This window comes from Bombina bombina, chromosome 1 (genome assembly GCF_027579735.1).
Source record: "Bombina bombina isolate aBomBom1 chromosome 1, aBomBom1.pri, whole genome shotgun sequence".
NCBI classification, from domain to species: Eukaryota; Metazoa; Chordata; class Amphibia; order Anura; family Bombinatoridae; genus Bombina; species Bombina bombina.
In genome coordinates, this window is record NC_069499.1 from 179,248,690 (window position 1) to 179,269,430 (window position 20,741).

The 20,741-nt window shown below is 37.9% G+C and overlaps 1 protein-coding gene across 1 annotated transcript in view; it reads right to left on the bottom strand.

The window, feature by feature from the left end:
• Positions 1-16,903, bottom strand: part of BRMS1L (BRMS1 like transcriptional repressor) — a 171,373-nt gene extending 154,470 nt beyond the window's left edge. The window contains exons 1-2 of the mRNA XM_053697737.1: positions 16,674-16,903; positions 4,297-4,387 (exon numbers count right to left, since the gene is read on the bottom strand). Coding sequence (XP_053553712.1) covers positions 4,297-4,387; positions 16,674-16,809 — 227 coding nt within the window. The 5' untranslated portion in view covers positions 16,810-16,903. The remainder of the gene's footprint in view (positions 1-4,296; positions 4,388-16,673) is intronic.
• Between the last annotated feature and the right edge of the window lie 3,838 nt (positions 16,904-20,741).

Here is a 20,741-nt window from a genome sequence, read left to right on the forward strand (position 1 = left end):
TACCCTGGGTACTTCTGCTAGTTCCAGCTCCATAGTCCTAACCAGTAGTGTAATTAGAGTACATCATATAAACTGCGCTCCAACCTGGTATAGGCAATCAATTTATTCATAATGAGACCATGGATGCAGCTCACATCACATCCAGCCATTGCTGTAGGATGTTAAGAGTTAATTAACAAGGACTAAATATCATCACATAAACAATCAAGAGGGTTTAAAGCGTTAGCTTTTTCACACGAGTAAGGTCCCACTAGATACTGTCTAAGGCATTGAATGGGTTAAACATATATAAGTTAACCCCTCAACTGCTAAATATTAGATGGAAGAGCAGTCTTTATCACATGAAACTCCCAGCATCCTTACTAATGTAGGATTCTCAGCAACATCTATTTAGAAACTAGATTACGAGCAGATTGCTATTTTGGGCTCCCACTTGCAAGTTAACTTTGCAAGACAGAGGCTTTTTGAGCATGTCGGGTTGTATTACAAGTTAAAAGTAAACAGCACGCAAGCGAAAACCCGACATGCGCAAAAAGTTGAACCGTGTCAACGTATTCTCCTATGGACGTTAAAGGAGCATGCAAACTGCAAAAAAAAAGCAAAAAATGAAGGCCATGAAGCCATAGTTTTACAAGATTGGTGTGGAGGAACTCGAGTGGCCTGCATAAAGCAATGACCTCAACCCCACTGAACACTTTTGGAATGAATAAGAACGAGCCAAGCCTTCTCGTCCAACATCAGTGTCTGACCTCACAAATGCTCTTTTGGCTGAAAAAGCACAAGTTCGCACAGACAAATTCCAAAATATTGTGGTAAGCCTTCCTAAAAAGTTGCAGCTGCTAAAAAAACTAATGCGACTAAGGGGAAGGAGACTAAAATTTTGGCATCACTCCAAAATTAATGGAGTGATGCCAGTCTTTAAATCTTCTTTATTAATCACAAAAATGTCCTCCTAGCTTCTAGATTTTTGGGGAAAGTTGTCAAAATATATATATATATATATATATATATATATATATATATATATATATATATATATACACACACACACACACATACTTATTCTATGCTTATATATGATAAAAAGGAAATGTATATTATATATTATTTCCCATAGCTATATCTTCATGGATGGCATTCCTCCCCTATTGTTTGTTTTAATTTGCTCAAAAAAAGTGCATGCTCTGCTGAAAAAAAGCAAGAATTTGTGTTAACTAAAAAAATTAAAAACACCTTGATAACAAACTTAAAAAGCTAAAAAAATTCTTAAGGACTTCAGTAAGAAGACTGAAGCGTCCTATGCCTGTATATTTATTGCATTTTAAGAGAACTATACTCTTGACTTATGGCTAATAAACACTGGCAATAAAGAATTTCATTAAAAAGAGGGTTCTTTTTATAAATATTTATATGATCAGAATTGAAACTTTTAGCTTATACTTAGGGGCAGATTTATCATTGTCCAGACGTGCAAGGTTCACATGTAGTGAACCTGTCCTGAGATTGCAAGGCCACATTACTTCCCCATATTTATCGCTACACAATCAGACAAGAGGAATGATACATTTGCGTAAGTGCAGGGCTTGTTAGTCACCCCTGTCAGATTGGTGTATGGTGGTTTATATTTGCCAACTCTTAGCCGGTAGAAATTAGTTGGGAAAAATCGGTTTAAACTGCTGCTTCATAAATCACAGTTGAAACCTTGCAACCAATAGGGCCATTTGTCTCTTGATAAATCTGTCACTTGAGCAAACATATGGGAGGAGATACACTTTTGCTTGTTGTGCATAAACACCCAGGGTCTTTCCTAGTTTAGTGGGACCCTTCTCAGCCAAAACAGAAATTCTGTAACAGTTCTGCACCTTCATGTGATAGTCAAACAGTTTACATACACATCAGAACAGTTAGCATTTAAAGAAGCTGAAATGAAAGGGTCAAGTATTTTGTTTTTGTTGTTTAGGCAACATATATCCCTGGAAGAATTTAAAAAAAAAAAAAAAGAAAAGATATTTCATTCCACATTAAAGGGCCATGCAACTCAAAAAAAATATACAGCATTAAATAGCAAAATATTAAATATTTACATGATCAATAGGATTTTAATATTTTAAATAACTAGTTTACAATGAATTTTGTGTGGCTCATTATACATAGCCAACCATGGAGGGGGTATACATATACCCCTTGAAAGCATGCATCCCATGTTGCTATTCCACCGATTCTGCGCAAAATATTCTGTCTCTGGGAATTTTTTTTTACATATGTCACTGCTCCGTCTGCAAGCTGTCTGCAAGCTTTCAGATTCTTTAGATGGAGTGGTTGTCACATGACCCGGCAGAGAAGAGGAACAGAGTATAGCAGAGCAGGTAAGTAAATACCTTACTCTTTGATAAGCGAGCATGTTAAAATAATGAAAAAAGCTGCCCCTTGAATAACGAGAAACTTCAACACGGTTCATATATCATTCTTAGTGGTGACATTTTATACCTTTGCTCATGCGCACTTCTATATAACTAATGAGCATGCGATTGGGAGTGAGAATAAAAAAGAATGAATATATAGCAGCTAATTATAGCACTGTAAGTTACTGAAAAAGTCACCGTCAAGCCTCACTTTACATTTCTGCAGGCTGTCGGAAATCGGACGTCACGGCTGTGAAATCAGAAATTATGGGGTATGATTAGATAAGAATTTTTATATATATTAAAAAAATCAAATGGATTATGCTTACTTGAATATTGCTTAATGAATAGATTAGTTTAAATGTGCATAAAAGTGTAAAGTTTCCTGGCCCTTTAAGAACATTATGCGAATAATCAGATATGGATAAGTCACAGTTTGAGAAAAAAAAGGGAAAAAAAAAAGAGGAAAAGGCAAAAAGTGTGCAAAAGTTTTTTTCGCAGTATTAAGCACCTGCCACCTCTCGCATCACCAGCATATACTAGGCACTTCAGTCTTCCTTCTTCATCAAGTCCATCTGAGTCAAATATTGAAAACAAAGTAGCTTTGAAATGATGAATAATACTCGCAAGCAGAAGCAAAACAGATGACCGGATTTATTCATTAAAAGCAGGTGACATTGCTTCAGTTTTGCTTATACTGTTTTAGCACATAGCTGTCTTCTCCAGGAGAAATGAGTGCTTCACATAGACTTCTACTCCTGTGCTGCTGTTTTCAGTATGACTGACAGCACATATATCGTAGCTGCATTCACCACCTTATGCTCTATAGCATAGTGTTCTTAATGGCACTTGGAAAATACTGAAAGCCACCATTTATGCCTAACACTGCAATGTCTTCAATGTGCAAATGTTTAATGGGAAAACAAGACAATGAATTAAACTGTAGTATAGTGGAAGGCCATTAAAGCATTTTCAGAATTTCCAAATACTGATGCCAAATATTGATCCGAGTTGTCAAGGCACACTGGTGGCAAGTATTTTTTTTTTTTTTTTAGCCCTGAGCCAAGGTTAAAGAGATGTGAAATCAAACAAATTTGCTTAGTTCTTTTGGTATTCTTTGTTGAAACGCATACCTACCTGGGAGACAGCTACGGGTCGAAATTTTTTTATCCATACTGCTTGGGAAAGGATTTCTAAATAGTTTGGATTTTGGAATATTTGCATCTTTAAAATGGAACAGTTTGGAGAGGTGATGGAACCAAGTGTAGACAACAGTTGAGGCAATATTTACAAGTCATAATACAGCTTATGCATGCAACCTAAAGGTAGCTTTATATCATATTTAATACTTTTGTGTACACAGTACACCCAGAAAGATAGTGCAGTATTGTAATCAGAAAGATAATATTTGTTATTTTAATTAAATATAGACTATTATTTGCATTTTAGAACACAAACATACCAAAGACACAGGCAGAGAAGATTGTGACTCACAGGCAGGAAAAAACAGTCTTTTTTGATCATTTTATTTTTAAGCAATGTTCATTAAAAAGTTTGGATTTCAGAATAAGTTTGGATTTTGGAATTCCGGATTTGGAAATATGTAGCTGTACCGATTGGTGGCTGTTGTTATTGGCTTACCAATCTGATCAGCTAGCTCCCAGTAGTGCATTACTGCTCCTTCAACAAAGAATACCAAAAGAAAGAAGCAAAATTGATAATAGAAGTAACAATCATGAAAGAATAAAAATGGGTTTCATGTCCCTTTAAATTTTATAGGACCCATTCCTCCCTGGCTAGCAGGTTTGTGAAGCCCTATTTTAACCTTACACAGCAGGTTCTAAAACATAGTAAACATTAAACTGATATTGTGAAGCAAATGCAGATTACTTACTGATCTTTTAAATCTGTAAACTGTTTCTCAAGGGTTGACATTTCATCTAGGCATTCCATTCTGCGTCTCTCACAATCTTCATCATCCATTTCTATGAAAAGACAAAAATAAATTAATAAAATTAAAAAATCTGAACAAAATTAAAGGGATATTAAACCCAATTTTTCCTTTCATGATTCAGATAGAGCATGCAACTTTCAAATTTACTCCTATTATCAATTTTTCTTCGTCTTCTTGCTATCTTTATTTGAAAAAGCAGGAATGTAAGCTTAAATGGACAGTCAACACCAGAATTGTTGTTGTTTAAAAATAAAGATAATCCCTTTATTACCCATTCCCCAGTTTTGCATAACCAACACAGTTATATAAATATACTTTTTACCTCTGATTACCTTGTATCTAAGCCTCTGCAGACTGCCCCCTTATTTCAGTTCTTTTGACAGACTTGCAGTTTAGCCAATCAGTGCTCACTCCAGTCCACTTCACGTGCATGAGCTCAATGTTATCTATATGAAACACATGAACTAATGCCCTCTAGTGGTCAAAATGCATTCAGATTAGAGGCAGTCTTCAGAGTCTAAGAAATTAGCATATGAACCTCCTAGAATTAGCTTTCAACTAAGAATACCAAGAGAACAAAGCAAAATTGGTGATACAAGTAAATTGGAAAGTTGTTTAAAATTGCATTCCCTATTTAAATCATGAAAGTTTTTTTTATACTTGACTGTCCCTTTAAGAGCCGGCCCATTTTTGGTTCAGGACTCTGGATAGCACTTGCTGATTGGTGGCTACATTTAGTCAACACCAGAATTTTTGTTGTTTTAAAAGATAGATCATTCCTTTATTCCCCAGTTTTGCATAACTAACACAGTTATAATATCATAATAATACACGTTTTTCCTCTGTGGCCTCTGCAGACTGCCCACTTAATTCAGTTCTTTTGACAGACTTGCATTTTAGCCAATCAGTGCTCACTCCTCGGTAAATTCTCATGCATGAGCTCAATGTTATCTATATAAAACACATGAACTAACACGCTCTAGTGGTGAAAAACTGTCAAATGCAGAGACGGCCTTCAAGGTCTAAGAAATTAGCAAATTCAACTAAAGAATACCAAGAGAACAAAGCAAAATTGGCGAAAAAAGTAAATTGGAAAGTTGTTTAAAATTACATGCCCTATTTGAATCATGAAAGTTTTTTTTGGACTTGACTGTCCCTTTAAGCCTCGATTCCTGATTTTTCAAATAAAGATAGCAAGAGAAAGAAGAAAAATTGATAATAGGAGTAAATTAGAAAATTGCTTAAAATTGCATGCTCTACTTGAATCATGAAAAAAAAAATTTGGGTTTAGTATCCCTTTAATTATGAACTTTGAGTTGCAGAATTTATAGCTGTGTTCTCCACAGAAAATGTTGCCAGCTTGGTGGCGTTATGAAGTAGTCGGGTGGTGACAGTGTAATACTTTGCAATATTATAACATTTTCTCTTATTTATAAATGTCAAGCAAGCTATTTAAAGTACAAATTAATTTAATTGAAGTAATGATGATTTTTTGGTGACAATTTTTAATATCAGCGCTAATTTTAGCTTAATACTGACTTCAATTTTAGCCAGGTGGTGTACCAATTAAATATGCCCTGGGGAGAACACTGCCGGAAACACAAGTACCTTATCTTTACAAAGTATATATCTTTTGTCCAGGAGGTGGCAGACACATTCTAAAGGCAAAATGTTCAGATGCCATCCATATAAATGATATACTTCACATACGCCCCGTATCCAAAGCTAGACTGAAAACAATACTAGTAAAAAGGTATAAGGCTGATAATCTGCAAACTATATAATAATTTATGGGCTTATTTTATTAAGGTGCATATGCAGTTTTTCGGTTATGTGGAGCAGATTATCAGCATAAGCTAGTCTGCTGCTAGAAATGTAAGAAGCAGAAACCGCTTCTTTTTCCTCTCGTTACCTTAAGGTGGCAAGATCAATCACCCTGACTGTCACGGATACCAGGCTGCCAAGGCTACCCCCTACTACCTGGCTCACTCTTTTTTACTGCAATCTCCCAGACTCTTCCTATTGCTTGTTTTGTGGTTTGTACATACTCACGGAAGAGCGGATATCTGACCTCCAAAACCCTCTCCGGCTGGTCGGACTCCTGGAACTGTCAGTCGGTCGCATCACCCCGAACACCCGCTAACCTATACCCCAGATCGCTCCAGCGGCCCTTTATCCCAGAGCTCCGCTCTTTTGGAGATGGGTACCCCATAGGGAGGGCAAGAGGTGGGGTGAGTGCCAGAAGGGAGCTCCCTTGGGAACTTGGGGTTTCAGACTAATCTACAACCCCTACTTCCCCTGGCTTTCCCAGTGTACGTTTGATCACCCAAAGCTCTGGTCCCCAACTGTGTTGCTTTTTGGACTGTGGCATCTGGGGACTAAGGACTTTCCAACGACATCCTAGAAGTGCCGCCGCACCCCCGGGATCACTCGAGAATCACCACATCTGTAACCCTGGGACTCTATGGGACTATGGACACTATGGGGGCCAACAGCCTGTCTGGAGGGGCAGGAATGGCGAGAGATCTGGGGGTCAGATAAGACCCTTATCAACATGAGCTTGGTGTATATAAGTGTGTGTGTTTCACAATAAAGAGGTTCTTGTTCCACCTGAATACTGGTTCTGTCTGGTTATTTGGGTGGGCTCTTGCTATAATCACTTCTCTCCGCTCTATAGCTGCAAGTTCCAGGGACAGGAAGGACCTTCTTGGAAGAGCTACCCAGCCGGGGTAGCCGGAGTGCATCGCCGACCGAGTAACCATCTTTATTGGGAAGTTATCAGGGAGAGCCTTGGATGCCTTCGAAGCTATTCCTTCAGAGGACCAAAAGGACTATGACCGGGTAAAGGCACACATCCTAGCCCAGTATTCTCTCACGCCGGAGACTCACCGGCTGAAGTTTCGTGGACTAAGGAAGAAAGAGGGGCGGCTTTTCATGGAGTGTGAACACCAATTCACCAGCTCTTTGGACTACTAGTTAGAAGGATGCCAAGTAACCACCCTGGCCGAGGCCTCCCAGCTCATTCCTTGAACACTTTTAAGATCACTCCCCCCCGGATGTACGAGACTGGGTCAAAGGTCGGAGGCCCAAGACAGTCGACCAGGCTGCCGTTCTGGCTGATCAGTTTTTGGATGCTCGGCGTCAGGTTCAACCCAAGCATCGCCCAGCGGGCCGCTCCAATGCAGCCCCGGCGCGCCCACCAGTGGGCTCCCGCTACCCTTTATCTCTGCAGGTTCACCCTCGCTCCTCCGGACCCAGTCCACCCCAGCCGACAGGAACCCGGTGCTTTGAATGCAATCAGTTGGGGCATGTCGGAGCTATATCGTGAAACTAAGTAAAATGGAAATGAAGAAAAGATGAAGAATTGTGAGCATAAAAAAGGTCAGAAGAAATTAGTGTGACATCCATTTAAATGCTACCATAATTGACATATATTCTGTCTGCATATTTACTACTGACATCTAGTACAGATGTCATTATATGGAACAGGGCACAACATTCCCAGAAGCCAAGGAGCCACTACAATTTTACTCCTGCTCCTAAGTTTGGGCTAATTATCCATATATCTATATGCAAATACAACTGTCTGGCTCCTAAATATTCTTACTGGCTCCTAAATTTTAAACAGATTTGTCCACAAGTGGATATGGAATCTTGTCGTTTCTGAGGTTTGGACACTGTATTTTAAATAAAATAAAATATCTAGTTCAAGAACAACAAAAAATAGACACATCAGTAAAGCCCTGCTCAGGAGCTGCCGGGAATAACTGGTCATAAAGAAGGACACAGCTGGTGAGCCAATTAAAAGCAGCAGTCGCATGACCACACCAATCACTGGCTGTGCTCAGCTTAGGGGCTCCTCCAGAGAAGGACTTTACATGAATTTAGTTTGTTTCAAGGGTTGAACACAGAGATGGAGGGTTAGTGCAGAAATCACATACTAAAATGAAAGAGTGCATGTTATTTTTGCACTAGTCATGTTTCAAAACTGAGAATTAAATGCCCTAATCTTACAAAGATATATGCAGCACATTTGTGTGTATTGCATAAAGACATAATTGTGTAGTAAACACAATCTGCAATGTAAAAGGACTTAAAGGGACATAGATTCAGAAAGAGCATACAATTTAAAAAAAAATGACTTCTGTTATCTAATTTGCTTTGTTATTTTGGTATACTTTGTTGATAAACATACCTAGGTAGGCTCAGGAGCTGTGAGCTAACTGCTGATTGGTGGCTGCACAAAAATATGCATGTTGTCATACCGATGTAGTCAGCTAAAAAAAATCTAAAACAAATCAATACTTGGTGACCCTTTAATACAGCATCAATTCTTCAAGATACACTTGCACACATTTGTTTAAGGACATTGACAGATAGGTTGTTCTAAACATCTTGGAGAATGAATCCTAGTTCTTATGTGGCTTTATGCAACCTCAGCTGTTTCTGTTTCTTCATGTAATCCCAGACAGACTTGCTGTTGAGATCATGGCTCTATGGGGCATACTATCAGTTTGAGGACTTCTAATTCTCCTTTACGCTAAAGATAGTTCTTAATGAATTTGGCTGTATATTTGGGATTATTGTCATGCCACAGAATACATTTGGGGTCAGTCAGATGGTATTACATGATGGATAAGTATTAACCTGTACTTCTCAGCATTGAGGAGATCATTAATTCTGACAAATCCCTAACTTTTTTGCAGAAATGCAGCCCCAAACTTGCAAGAAACCTCCACCATGCTTCACTGTAGCCTGCAGACACTCATTCTTGTACTGCTCTCCTGCCCTATGGTAAATAAATTGCCTTCTGTTACAGCCAAACATTTAACTCGTTTGACTCATTTGCCCAGAGCACCTGCTGTTATTTTTCTGAAGGCTAGTTCCTGTGTTTTCGGGCACACAAGTCTTCCATAAAGACCACTTCTTACCAGACTTCTTCAGACAGTAGATGGGTGTACCAGGGTCCCACTGGTTTCTGCAATTTTGAACGGATGGCACTGCTGGACATCTTACGATTGTGAAGGGACGTAAGCAAGTTTATGTTCCTCATTGCCTGTTTCTTTGTGCTTCTTCAGAACTTAAACAGCAAATCTGGAACTTCCCACGTCTTTCTTAAAAATTTCTGCCTGGGAGAGACCTTGCTGATGCAATATAACTATCTTGTTATAATAATAACAATAACTAGTATTTATATAGCGAATTTCTCCCAGTGGGACTCAAAGTGCTTTTTTCAGCGCTCGCTCTCGGAATTAACCAAATCGGCAGCTGAATAGTAATAGTTGTTATTATTACCAAATTTAATGGTACTCATTTTATTAACCTCGGAAGGATGTAGAGCTGAGTTGGCCCTGCAGGGATTTGAACCTGTAACCTTGGATCTTTTTTTAAACAGGCTTTTTTGTAGTCAGGGCATTTTACCAACTGAGCTACCTGTGCTTAATCTTTCTATGGGGTATGACTTGTTATTAAACTGTATTCAGCAACCTCCCCTTGTTAACAGAGCTTTACTGTATCTCACCCAGTTGTATTCCTCCTGAACAGTTGTCTCTGTTTCAGTGTGTACCTAAAATAATTGATGCTGTTTTGAAGGTGCAAAGGGTGTTCACACCGAATATTGATTTCAATTAGATTTTTCTTGTTCACTCACTTTGCATTTTGTTAATTGATAAAAATAGAGTATAAAAATATACTCTATAAAATATATATATAGTCTGTTAACTAACATCTATTGGTGTAATTGATTACAAATATATGTATTGAATCCACAACATGTATGTTAATACTGTAGCAAAAATCTGTGTTGTACCAACAAAACACAGAGACGGAGTCAGGGCATGCCTCCAAAATACGGAGACAATGATACCCCAGGAAGGATGGGCTCATAGTATTACGTCATATAGGACACGCCCACCCATACTACGTCAGGCCAATAGATAAGCAATGGAGGAAGAATATATACCACGTTTCCTTGTATAAGGTAAACATTTAGAAGGATTCTCAGATAAATCCATGCGTCTTGTTTAGCTTTAACTATGGCAGTTAACCGTCAATCCTCTAAAGACCATATACATATTAACATATTAGCGCAAGTGTCTGATTGATAAGTCCTATAAGCAAAAATCACACACGATCACCCATATACATACTGTATGTAGCCCAAAACCAGTTACAAATGATTGAGCAAATTTGAACACAGCCGTTGTGCAAGAGACTCAGCAATGTGGGGGAAAACATGAACACTGTATTATATGTGCAGGACTAAACTCTGTCCCCTATTATGCGATAATGGTAGAAGATCTTTATAGGATGGTCACTATATAGGGGCAAGACAGTGTCACTTACATTGCCTGTGTATATAATGTGTAGTTAAATTATATCCATTATATATTGTTAATAATCTATAGTGGGAAATGGATCCATTGGAGCCACGATCCAACAGTGTGGTATAGTGTGTCTACTGCCACATTCCCTATACCTTTATGGTAATTATATAGGTATTAAAAGGTAAGTATATACAATATAATGAATGGATCAATCAAACCTGCTCTAGTTTAGTAGGTAGTATTTAAGGCTAACCTAAGTGCACACAAAAATCCTTAAGTGGTTAACCTAATAACAAATCGTCAACATGGTTCCTGTGTCAAAACTAACACCCTCACCAAAAGGGATAATAGGGTTGTGATTACAAGTGGCAGTCAGGAACATAGAATTTCAAACATCATTCACCAAACATGTGAAATAGTGGGTCCCCTACAGGGCCATCCAAACAGAGGTTAAAATGCTCACAAAAGTCTCATTAACCTGATTCCCTCAAAACGATAGATGGTCACTATATTGTAATTTTGGTTAATCTGTCCCGTGCCAGGACTACAGTTCAGACATACTCTGATCATTGAACTGTGTATACAAATGGCAATCGGGATACAACTTCTTTATCATAAGAGACCAATGAACAACCAGTAGGGCTAATTGAAAGAAACAGGCCATTCAATATAAGATATTTTGACAAGATTGACTAAATAATCCTGTGTTAAAAAAATTGCAGCTCTTACTCCAATAGATCATTATGCAACCTTAACAAGTGGCAATTTGTATAAGAGATTTTGTATGTCACAAACTCAATTGGTTATTGTTTTGAAGAATTCTGTACTTGAAGGTTGAATCATAGTTATATATCCGGGCTAGATGACAGAGGCATGTAAAGATGAATATATGTTGACCCATATATATAGCCAGACAGGCACCCAAGCCGTTTGCATATAAACCATGGTTCTAAAGCCACCAAAAAACAAGTGACCTTGACTTACAATCAGTGATCTCTGTTGTAGCCTCCTGGGTGACCCATAGGGTGAATGATAGTAAGGGTGAGCCAGGTCTGTACTAAAGAACACAGTGCCAATCAATAGCCATATTCAGTCCATGTGGATGTAATGTGTTCAATTTGTAGATCCATCACGCTTCCAGCTTGGGACATGGTCAGTCAGTCTGAATCTCAAATCCAGAACCATGTGTCCCTTCTCACAAAAATGTCTCGCTACTGGTTGGTCACTCTTGCCTTCCCTAACAGCTGCCCTGATGGCTGTCCTGTGATTGGCCATCCTTGTTCTTATATCAGATGTTTTTCCCACGTAAATAATACCACAGTTGCAGTTTAATAAGTACACCACAAATTTTGTAGTACACGTTAAAGGGATAGTAAAGTCCAAATTAAACTTTCATGATTCAGATAGGGCATGCAATTTTAAACAACTTTTGAATTTACTTTTATCATCAAATTTGCTTAGCTGAAAGCTAAACCTAGGTAGGCTCATATGCTAATTTCTAACCCCTTGAAGGCCGTCTCTTACCTGAATGTATTTGACAGTTTTTCACAGCTAGAGGGCGTTAGTTCATGTGTTTCATATAACATTGTGCTCACGCACAAGGAGTTATTTAAGAGTCTGCACTAATTGCCTGAAATGTAAGTTTGTCAAAAGATCTGAGATAATTGGATTTTTTTATTGGTATGTGGGTGTCGGACTGTAGAGCCAGGTACCATAATATTGCAAGTTGTGCAACTAGTGCATCTAAAGCAATCGTTCTTCGTGGTGTTAAGCCAGCTGGCATTGGCATAACAGTGTTTGGGGTCCAAGAGCATCAGTCTATAACGTAAATTATTACCCCTCTTAAATCCAACCCTAAGAAAGTCATACCTCTGGAATGGAAGTTGTGGATCTGTCAATATTGTTGCTGCTGTTGTGCAGCATTGTGTATATCAGTGTTGTTGCAGAAAGAGGCCATCTATATAGCGTTTATAATGGTGGACATGTGAATGCACAAATATTCCCAAGTCAGCAGTTTCATATTGTTCCATGAATAAGTTTGCATATGCAGGCACCGTGTTACATCCCATGGCTGTACCTGCTATTCTTTTAAAAAAAATTGTTTTTCAAACGTGAAATAGTTGAGAGTAAGACATAATTCAACTAATTTCAACATGAATTCACATGGAGGGCCAGGGGCCCACATATGGATGTCACAAGAGTGCTATGCTAATAGCTGTTAAGCATTCCTTGTTTGGAATAGCAGTATAGAGGTTATTAACATTCATGATAACCAGAATGTCTTCATTCCTAATGTATGTAATTCCATGCAGGACTTTAATCATGTCAACTGAATCTTTGGTAATTGAATTAATATTTACCACAAGTGGTTGTAGGAGTGAATCCAAAAACTGCTTGATCGGTTGAAGAAGGGAACCTCTGGCTGAGATTATAGGTATTCCAGGGTTTTTTTTCCAGATTTTTACGGATCTTAGGTAAAGTGTAAAAAATGGGGCTTGAACCAATGATATCTTTAAAGTTCCGTGTAGGATCCTTCTATAAGGGTTTATATACCTCTTGATCATTAATTATTGGTGGTAATATTGGAAGTCAAGAATAACTACTGCACCACCCTTGTCAGTACTGTGTATCACTATATTGGGTTCTGCAGCCAGATCTTGTAAAGAATGGTATTCATCTCTAGCTAAGTTAGATCTGCCACTCGTGCCAGGAGTATCCAACATATATTGTGATAATAGTCTGGTGATGGTTTTGATACTGGCTTGAGTATTTGTTGGTTAAAATGTAGTAGGTATCCTCACAGTCATTTCTGTTTCCTCCATATCGGTTGAATATACATATTATATATATATATATATATATATATATATATATATATATATATATATATATATATATATATATATATATATATATATATATATAGCATTACAATTTTACACATGCCAGAGCAAAACTGTTAAGTTGAAATAGTAGACTAGTAAGTTTCCATTGAACTATAAGGAGTTTGGAATATTTTTCAACCCATCCTCCACCCAAAAAAAAATCATTCAAAAACATAAGTTTAAAAAGAAAAACACAAAACAGAGTGGAAGATTTAAACTATAAGAAGTTTGATTGTACTAGGAGCACCTTTTATTCCACATGTATCATCACTTCCTTTTTTGGAAAACTATTTTATAAGGATATCCTAGAATATTTATATGAATTAAAAAGAGAACAAATATGTATTCCATACAGAGTTTAAAGGGACAGTAAAGTTAAAATTAAATGATTAATTTCAAGATTCAGGTAGAGCATGAGATAAAATTACTTCTATCTAATTTGCTTGGTACTCTTGGTATCCTTTGCTGAAAAGCATACTTAAAGGGACACTCAAGTCAAAATAAGCTTTTATGACTCAGAAAGAGCATGCAGTTTTAAAACCCATAGCAATGTACTTCCTTTATCAAATTCTTTTTATTATATACACACTTGCTGGGAAACAACTTAACAGGGTATACGTATACTTGTCTGTGATTGGCTAATGTCTCTCACATGATACCGAGAACCGGAAAATGGGAGAAAAAAATAATTTGCCAGAAAAAAAAAATTCTGCTGCTTATTTGAAATTCAGAGTAGTTGTTATTGCATTGTCTTTTAATTATGCACTTGTTAATTATGCAATTCTACTGTATTTAGTGGTATTTTAAATAGGCTCAGGAGTGCTGTTAATTGGTGCCAGCATCTATATACCTCGTTCAGCTAGCTTCCAGTAGTGCATGGCTGCTCCTTCAACAATGTATACCAAGAGAATTAAGCAAATTCAATAATAGAAGTAAATTGTAAAGTTGATTAAAATGGTATCCTCTATCTTACCCACAAAAGAAAAAGTTTGGGTTTCATGTCCCTTTAACCCTTTTATGTCGGGTTTAATTTGTAAATAAATTGAAATCACGCAATCTTGTGATCGCAAGATTTTAGTGATGGGATCGGGTCAGGGGGCGAGCCTACAACGTTATGTACGCCCACCATGACACGATCTCATTCAGGAAGTGCAGTTGGCTTCAGTACAGCCAAAGAGCTAGGACGTTCCATGCCATCCTAACTGCGCTAAAGCCCAGTGCAATAAGGACGGCATGGAAAGTCCTAACAGTGAAAAGGTTAAAGTGTCCTAGCTGTAACCATAGAATATTACAACAATATTCATTATCTTAGCTGGACAGAATTTCCAATGGCTGCTTTTTTGAAATTCAGAGTAGTTGTTATTGCATTGTCTTTTAATTATGCACTTGTTAACTATGCAATTCTACTTTATTTAGTGGTATTTTAAATAGGCTCAGGAGTGCTGTTGATTGGTGCCAGCATCTATATACCTCGTTCAGCTAGCTTCCAGTAGTGCATGGCTGCTCCTTCAACAATGTATACCAAGAGAATTAAGCAAATTCTATAATAGAAGTAAATTGTAAAGTTGATTAAAATGGTATCCTCTATCTTACCCACAAAAGAAAAAGTTTGGGTTTCATGTCCCTTTAACCCTTTTATGTTGGGTTTAATTTGTAAATAAATTGAAATCACGCAATCTTGTGATCGCAAGATTTTAGTGATGGGATCGGGTCAGGGGGCGAGCCTACAACGTTATGTACGCCCACCATGACACGATCTCATTCAGGAAGTGTGGTTGGCTTCAGTACAGCCAAACAGCTAGGACGTTCCATGCCATCCTAACTGCGCTAAAGCCCAGTGCAATAAGGACGGCATGGAAAGTCGTAACAGTGAAAAGGTTAAAGTGTCCTAGCTGTAACCATAGAATATTCCAACAATATTCATTATCTTAGCTGGACAGAATTTCCAATGGCTTTGCACCCTACTTTGGCAACCAGATATTTCCAAGAAATATGGTCAAAATTAAATTTTCATGATACAGACAGAACATGCCATTTTAAGAGACTTATATTTTACTTCTGTTATCAAATCTACTTTGTATTATTTGTATTTTTTGTTGAAAAGAATACCTAAGTAGGCTTAAGAGCAGCAATGTACTACTGGGAGATAGCTGTTGTTTGGTGGGTATGCACGTATGCCTCTTATCATTGGCACCTAGCTGAACAAATCTGGTAAGCCAGTAGTGTACTGCTGCTTTTGAGCTGATTTAACTATATGTTTAACATTTCTGCATTACTGTGTCGCTTGTTACACTTATAATAGGGTTGGATACAGAAAACCACACCTGGATAGCGGTTTTGTTTTTTTAAAACATTTCTGGTTGCTGCATTGTGAAACTGTTCAAGAGTACCAAGCTGAAATAGATATTTTTTTCTTTTTAATTGCCTGATTTGTTTTAATATGCAGATGTGATATTTTATGTAACCATTTTATTTCAAGTGGGAGGCTATTTACTGCCACCTTTTTACTTACTATTACTAATAATGAAAAAAATATGTATGTGATTCCCTATAACAACTTCACTTTGGAGCAACCTCAAGGCAGAGTATGATCACATCCATGGGGTTTGGGTGGCACTTCATAAGTCACAGACAAGATTTGGGTATGGGCAGTTCCATTTTTCTTTTATGGATATTATGATATAAATGGGAGGGGGAACAAATTCAGATATTGGATATAAGAGGAGGTGTCATTCATTGTTCTTTTTAAATACAAACTCCCATAATTTGGGGTTTATGGACTCATCTGTATTAGGCTGTACATACTGGAAATTACTTATGTATGGAAAGGAGAGTGTCGTGTGTGTGTGTAAAATAAAACCACACTGTTGCATAGAACAGGCTTTTGTGTTCACAATATATTGATTTACCCCCCTCAGTGAATTTTTGATTTTTTTGGGGGGTTGTTTGGTTTTTGTGTGCGTGTTTTTGCTTTTTCAATGTAACATTTCTCAAGCACTATCAATGGCTCTGTTGAAATAGCTGTTCCAGTTAGGTCTGTGGGTTCCTTTATCCAGCACTAATGCATTCAAGGGGCGGGCAGCTCACGGTGACTGTGGACGCTTACCGGAGCTATCTCCTTCTTCGCTCCCGCTAGAGCTATCTGTGTCCTCTTCCTCAGTACTGCTACCCTCATTCTCCGGGTAATCCACCTCCATGTCATTGTGATTACTCTCCTTCTTCTCTCTCGAGTGAACTGGCATTTTGCTCCTGTCAAACAATCCCGTTCACTAGATATTCCTTACGCCGGGCAGCAGCGTATCTCTGGTGTGCCCTATGAATCGTTCTAACCTACCATTACTGTACACACGCCTACAAATCATTCTGGGCTTGTCTGATTTGCTGACACGCTTACCCTCTCGTCAGTGATTAGCGGGTTCTGCGCTCACTGATTTCTCTCATTCTGCTGTTTGGCTGAGAGCACAGACATAAGCTGCTCCTAAGATGCATTTTGGGAAATGTAGTTTTATTTTAACATTTGGTGCTGAATTATTAACACGTTTAACTACAAGTCCCAAATGACATTTAGAAGCAGCGTGGCTTGGGGTGGTTTATAAACACAGAGAACGCTGCAGAGTGCAGTCACTGTCAGTGCATAAATCTATGGTCGCAGTGTGAAGAATTCGTCGTGTTAGTTATAAATGTCTACTGTCTTTGCAAGAGTTTGCTTAACCTCTTTGATTACGGTCTCTGGGTGTTACATTTAATGCTGCACGTCTTTCTCTCATAAGATCATTCTCTTATTCTGTCTGTCTTTAAGCTAGTCACTACTTTTAGAACTGCATCTAACCCTTACAACTCCTAAATATATATAATATATAGCTAATATTCAGGAGGAATAGAAATATACGAATTGCTTAAAACAGACGTTTCACAGAATCTGGGAAATCAGTGATTATTTAGTATTTTATAGGATCCATTCCCAACACATACTTGAAGTGCTCTAGAATAGATACCTGTGTTATGCTTTCAGAGCATTCAAACCATGGTCTTCTAACCGCTATATCCCAATCTATTAAAACAATTGAACGTGATTTGCAAAGGTTTTTCTAATGTGTTACAAAATACATTTTTTACTTATTGTTTTCTTTTGCACAAACCCACCTGATATTTTTATTGCGGACATTCACCAGTATTCCAATCTATCTGAAAACAATATTTTTACCACATAGGATTTTGCACATCTTTATGGATTAACCTAATTTAAAGGGACACACAACCTAAACATTTTCTTTAAAGGGACACTGAACCCAAATTTTTGCTTTCGTGATTCAGATAGAGCATGCAGTTTTAAGCAACTTTCTAATTTACTCCTATTATCCATTTTTCTTCGTTCTCTTGCTATCTTTATTTGAAAAAGAAGGCATCTAAGCTTTTTATTTTGGGTTCAGAACTCTGGACAGCAGTTTTTTATTGGTGGATGAATTTATCCACCAATCAGCAAGGACAACCCAGGTTGTTCACCAAAAATGGGCCGGCATCTAAACTTACATTCTTGCATTTCAAATAAAGATACCACGAGAATAAAGAAAATGTGATAATAGGAGTATATTAGAAAGTTGCTTAAAATGGCATGCTCAATCTGAATCACAAAAGAAAAAATTTGGGTTCAGTATCCCTTTAATGATTCAGAAAGAACACTGTCTTAAACAATTTTCCATTCTACGTCTATTATCTAATTTGCTTTGTTAGCTTGGTATCCTTTGTTGAAAAGCTACTAATTGGTGGCTGCACATATTTACCTCATCATTGAGTTACTGATGTGTTCAGTTAGCTTACAGTAGTGCATTGCTGATTCTTCAATAAAGGATATTCATATTAAAGGGACACTGAACCCACATTTTTTCTTTCATGATTCAGATAGAGTATGACATTTTAAGGAACTTTCTAAGTTACTCCTATTATCAATTTTTCTTCCTTCTCTTGCTATCTTTATTTTAAAAGCAGGAATGTAAATCTTAGCGGCCAGCCCATTTTAGATTCAGCACCATGGATAGCGCTTGTTTATTGGAGGCTTACATTTACCCAACAATAAGCAAGCATAACCCAGGTTCTCAACCAAAAATGGGCTGGCTCCTATGCATCACATTCCTGCTTTTTAAATAAAGATAGCAAGAGAACAAAGAAACATTAATAATAGGAGTAAATTAGAAAGTTGCTTAACCACTTAATGACAGAGGACGTACCAGAAAAAAAAACTTCAAAAACTGTCAGTTAATGACAATGGATGTACCTTGTACGTCCTCTGAAAATGAGCGCTGGAAGCGATTGCTATCGCTTCCAGCTGCTCTCAGGGTATTGCACAATGCCTCGATATTGAGGCATCACTGCGATACCCTTTTTTACACACTTATGCACTCTGTGGCCCTCTCTGCATCAGCCAGCGATGGTGCCGTTTGTTGGTTGCAGCCATTGCAGGGAGGCAGGTGGGCGGCCCATCGCTGGCGAACTTCCGGAGAGAAGTTGTAAGTGACTGTCGGGTGCACGTGGGAGCACGCACGGGGGGTGAGGGGCGGGTGTGCGGCAATCTGGCCAATTAAAAAGAATTAAAGTGGTGGAAGAGCGTGCTGGGAGAGGGTGGTGGTGGGTGGCAGAGGAGGGGGTAATACTTTTTCAAAAGGGATCTGGGAGAGGGAGGGGGTAGGGTATGGAGGGGGGCAGCTACACTACAGAAAAAGTAGGATTTATTTTTAAAAAGTCACATTTGTTTGCAAAATGGGTACTGGCAGACAGCTGCCAGTACCCAAAATGGTGGCAAATAGATAGTGGGGGGAGGGTTAGAGAGCTCTTTGGGGGGCCAGGAAGGATGGGGGCTAAGGAGGGATCATACACAGCAGAATATATATTTATTTATTTTAAATTTAAAAAATAATAATTAAAAAAGCCTTTTATTTCAGTACAGGCAGACTTTCTGCCAGTACTTAAAGGGACACTGAACCCAAATTTTTTCTTTTGTAATTCAGAAAGAGCATGCAATTTTAAGCAACTTTCTAATTTACTCCTATTATCAATTTTTCTTCGTTCTCTTGCTATCTTTATTTGAAAAATAAGGCATCTAAGCTTTTTTTGGTTTCAGTACTCTGGACAGCACTTTTTTATTGGTGGATGAATTTATCCACCAATCAGCAAGGACAACCCAGGTTGTTCACCAAAAATGGGCCGGCATCTAAACTTACATTCTTGCATTTCAAATAAAGATACCAAGAGAATGAAGAAAATTTGATAATAGTAAATTAGAAAGTTGCTTAAAATTTCATGCTCAATCTGAATCACGAAATAAATTTTTTGGGTACAGTGTCCCTTTAAGATAGTGGGAACAATTGTGGGGTGGGGGAGGGGAGAGAGCCGTTTGAGAGGGATCAGGGGGTGGAATGTGTCAGGTGGGAGGCCTAAAGCTAAAATTAACCCTTCAAGCTCCCTACAAGCTACCTAATTAACCCCGTCACTGCTGGGCATAATACAAGTGTGGTGCGCAGTGGCATTTAGCGGCCTTCTAATTACCAAAAAGCAATGCCAAAGCCATATATGTCTGTTATTTCTGAACAAAGGGGATCCCAGATAGAGAAGCATTTACAACCATGTGTGTCATAATTGCACAAGCTGTTTGTAAAAAAGTTTGTGAAAAAGTTAACAATTTTTTTTTATTTGATCGCATTTGGCGGTGAAATGGTGGCATGAAATATACCAAAATGGGCCTAGATCAATACTATGGGTTGTCCACTAAAAAAAAACATGTACATGTGAAGGTTTATTCAGGGATTCCTGACAGATATCAGTGTTCCAATGTAACTATCGCTAATTTTGAGGGGAAAAATGGTTTGGAAATAGCAAAGGGCTACTTGTGTTTATTGCCCTATAACTTGCATGTAAACACTGGGTATTTCTAAACTTAGGACTATTTAGCATGGGTGTCTTTTAGTGGTTGTAGATGTGTAACAGATTATGGGGGTCAAAGTTAGAAAAAGTGTGTTTTTTTCAATTTTTTCATCATATTTTATATTTTTTATAGTAAATTATAAGATATGATAAAAAATAATGGTATCTTTAGAACGTCTATTTAATGGCAAGAAAAATGATATATAATATGTGTGGATACAGTAAATGAGTAAGAGGAAAATTACAGCTAAATACAAAC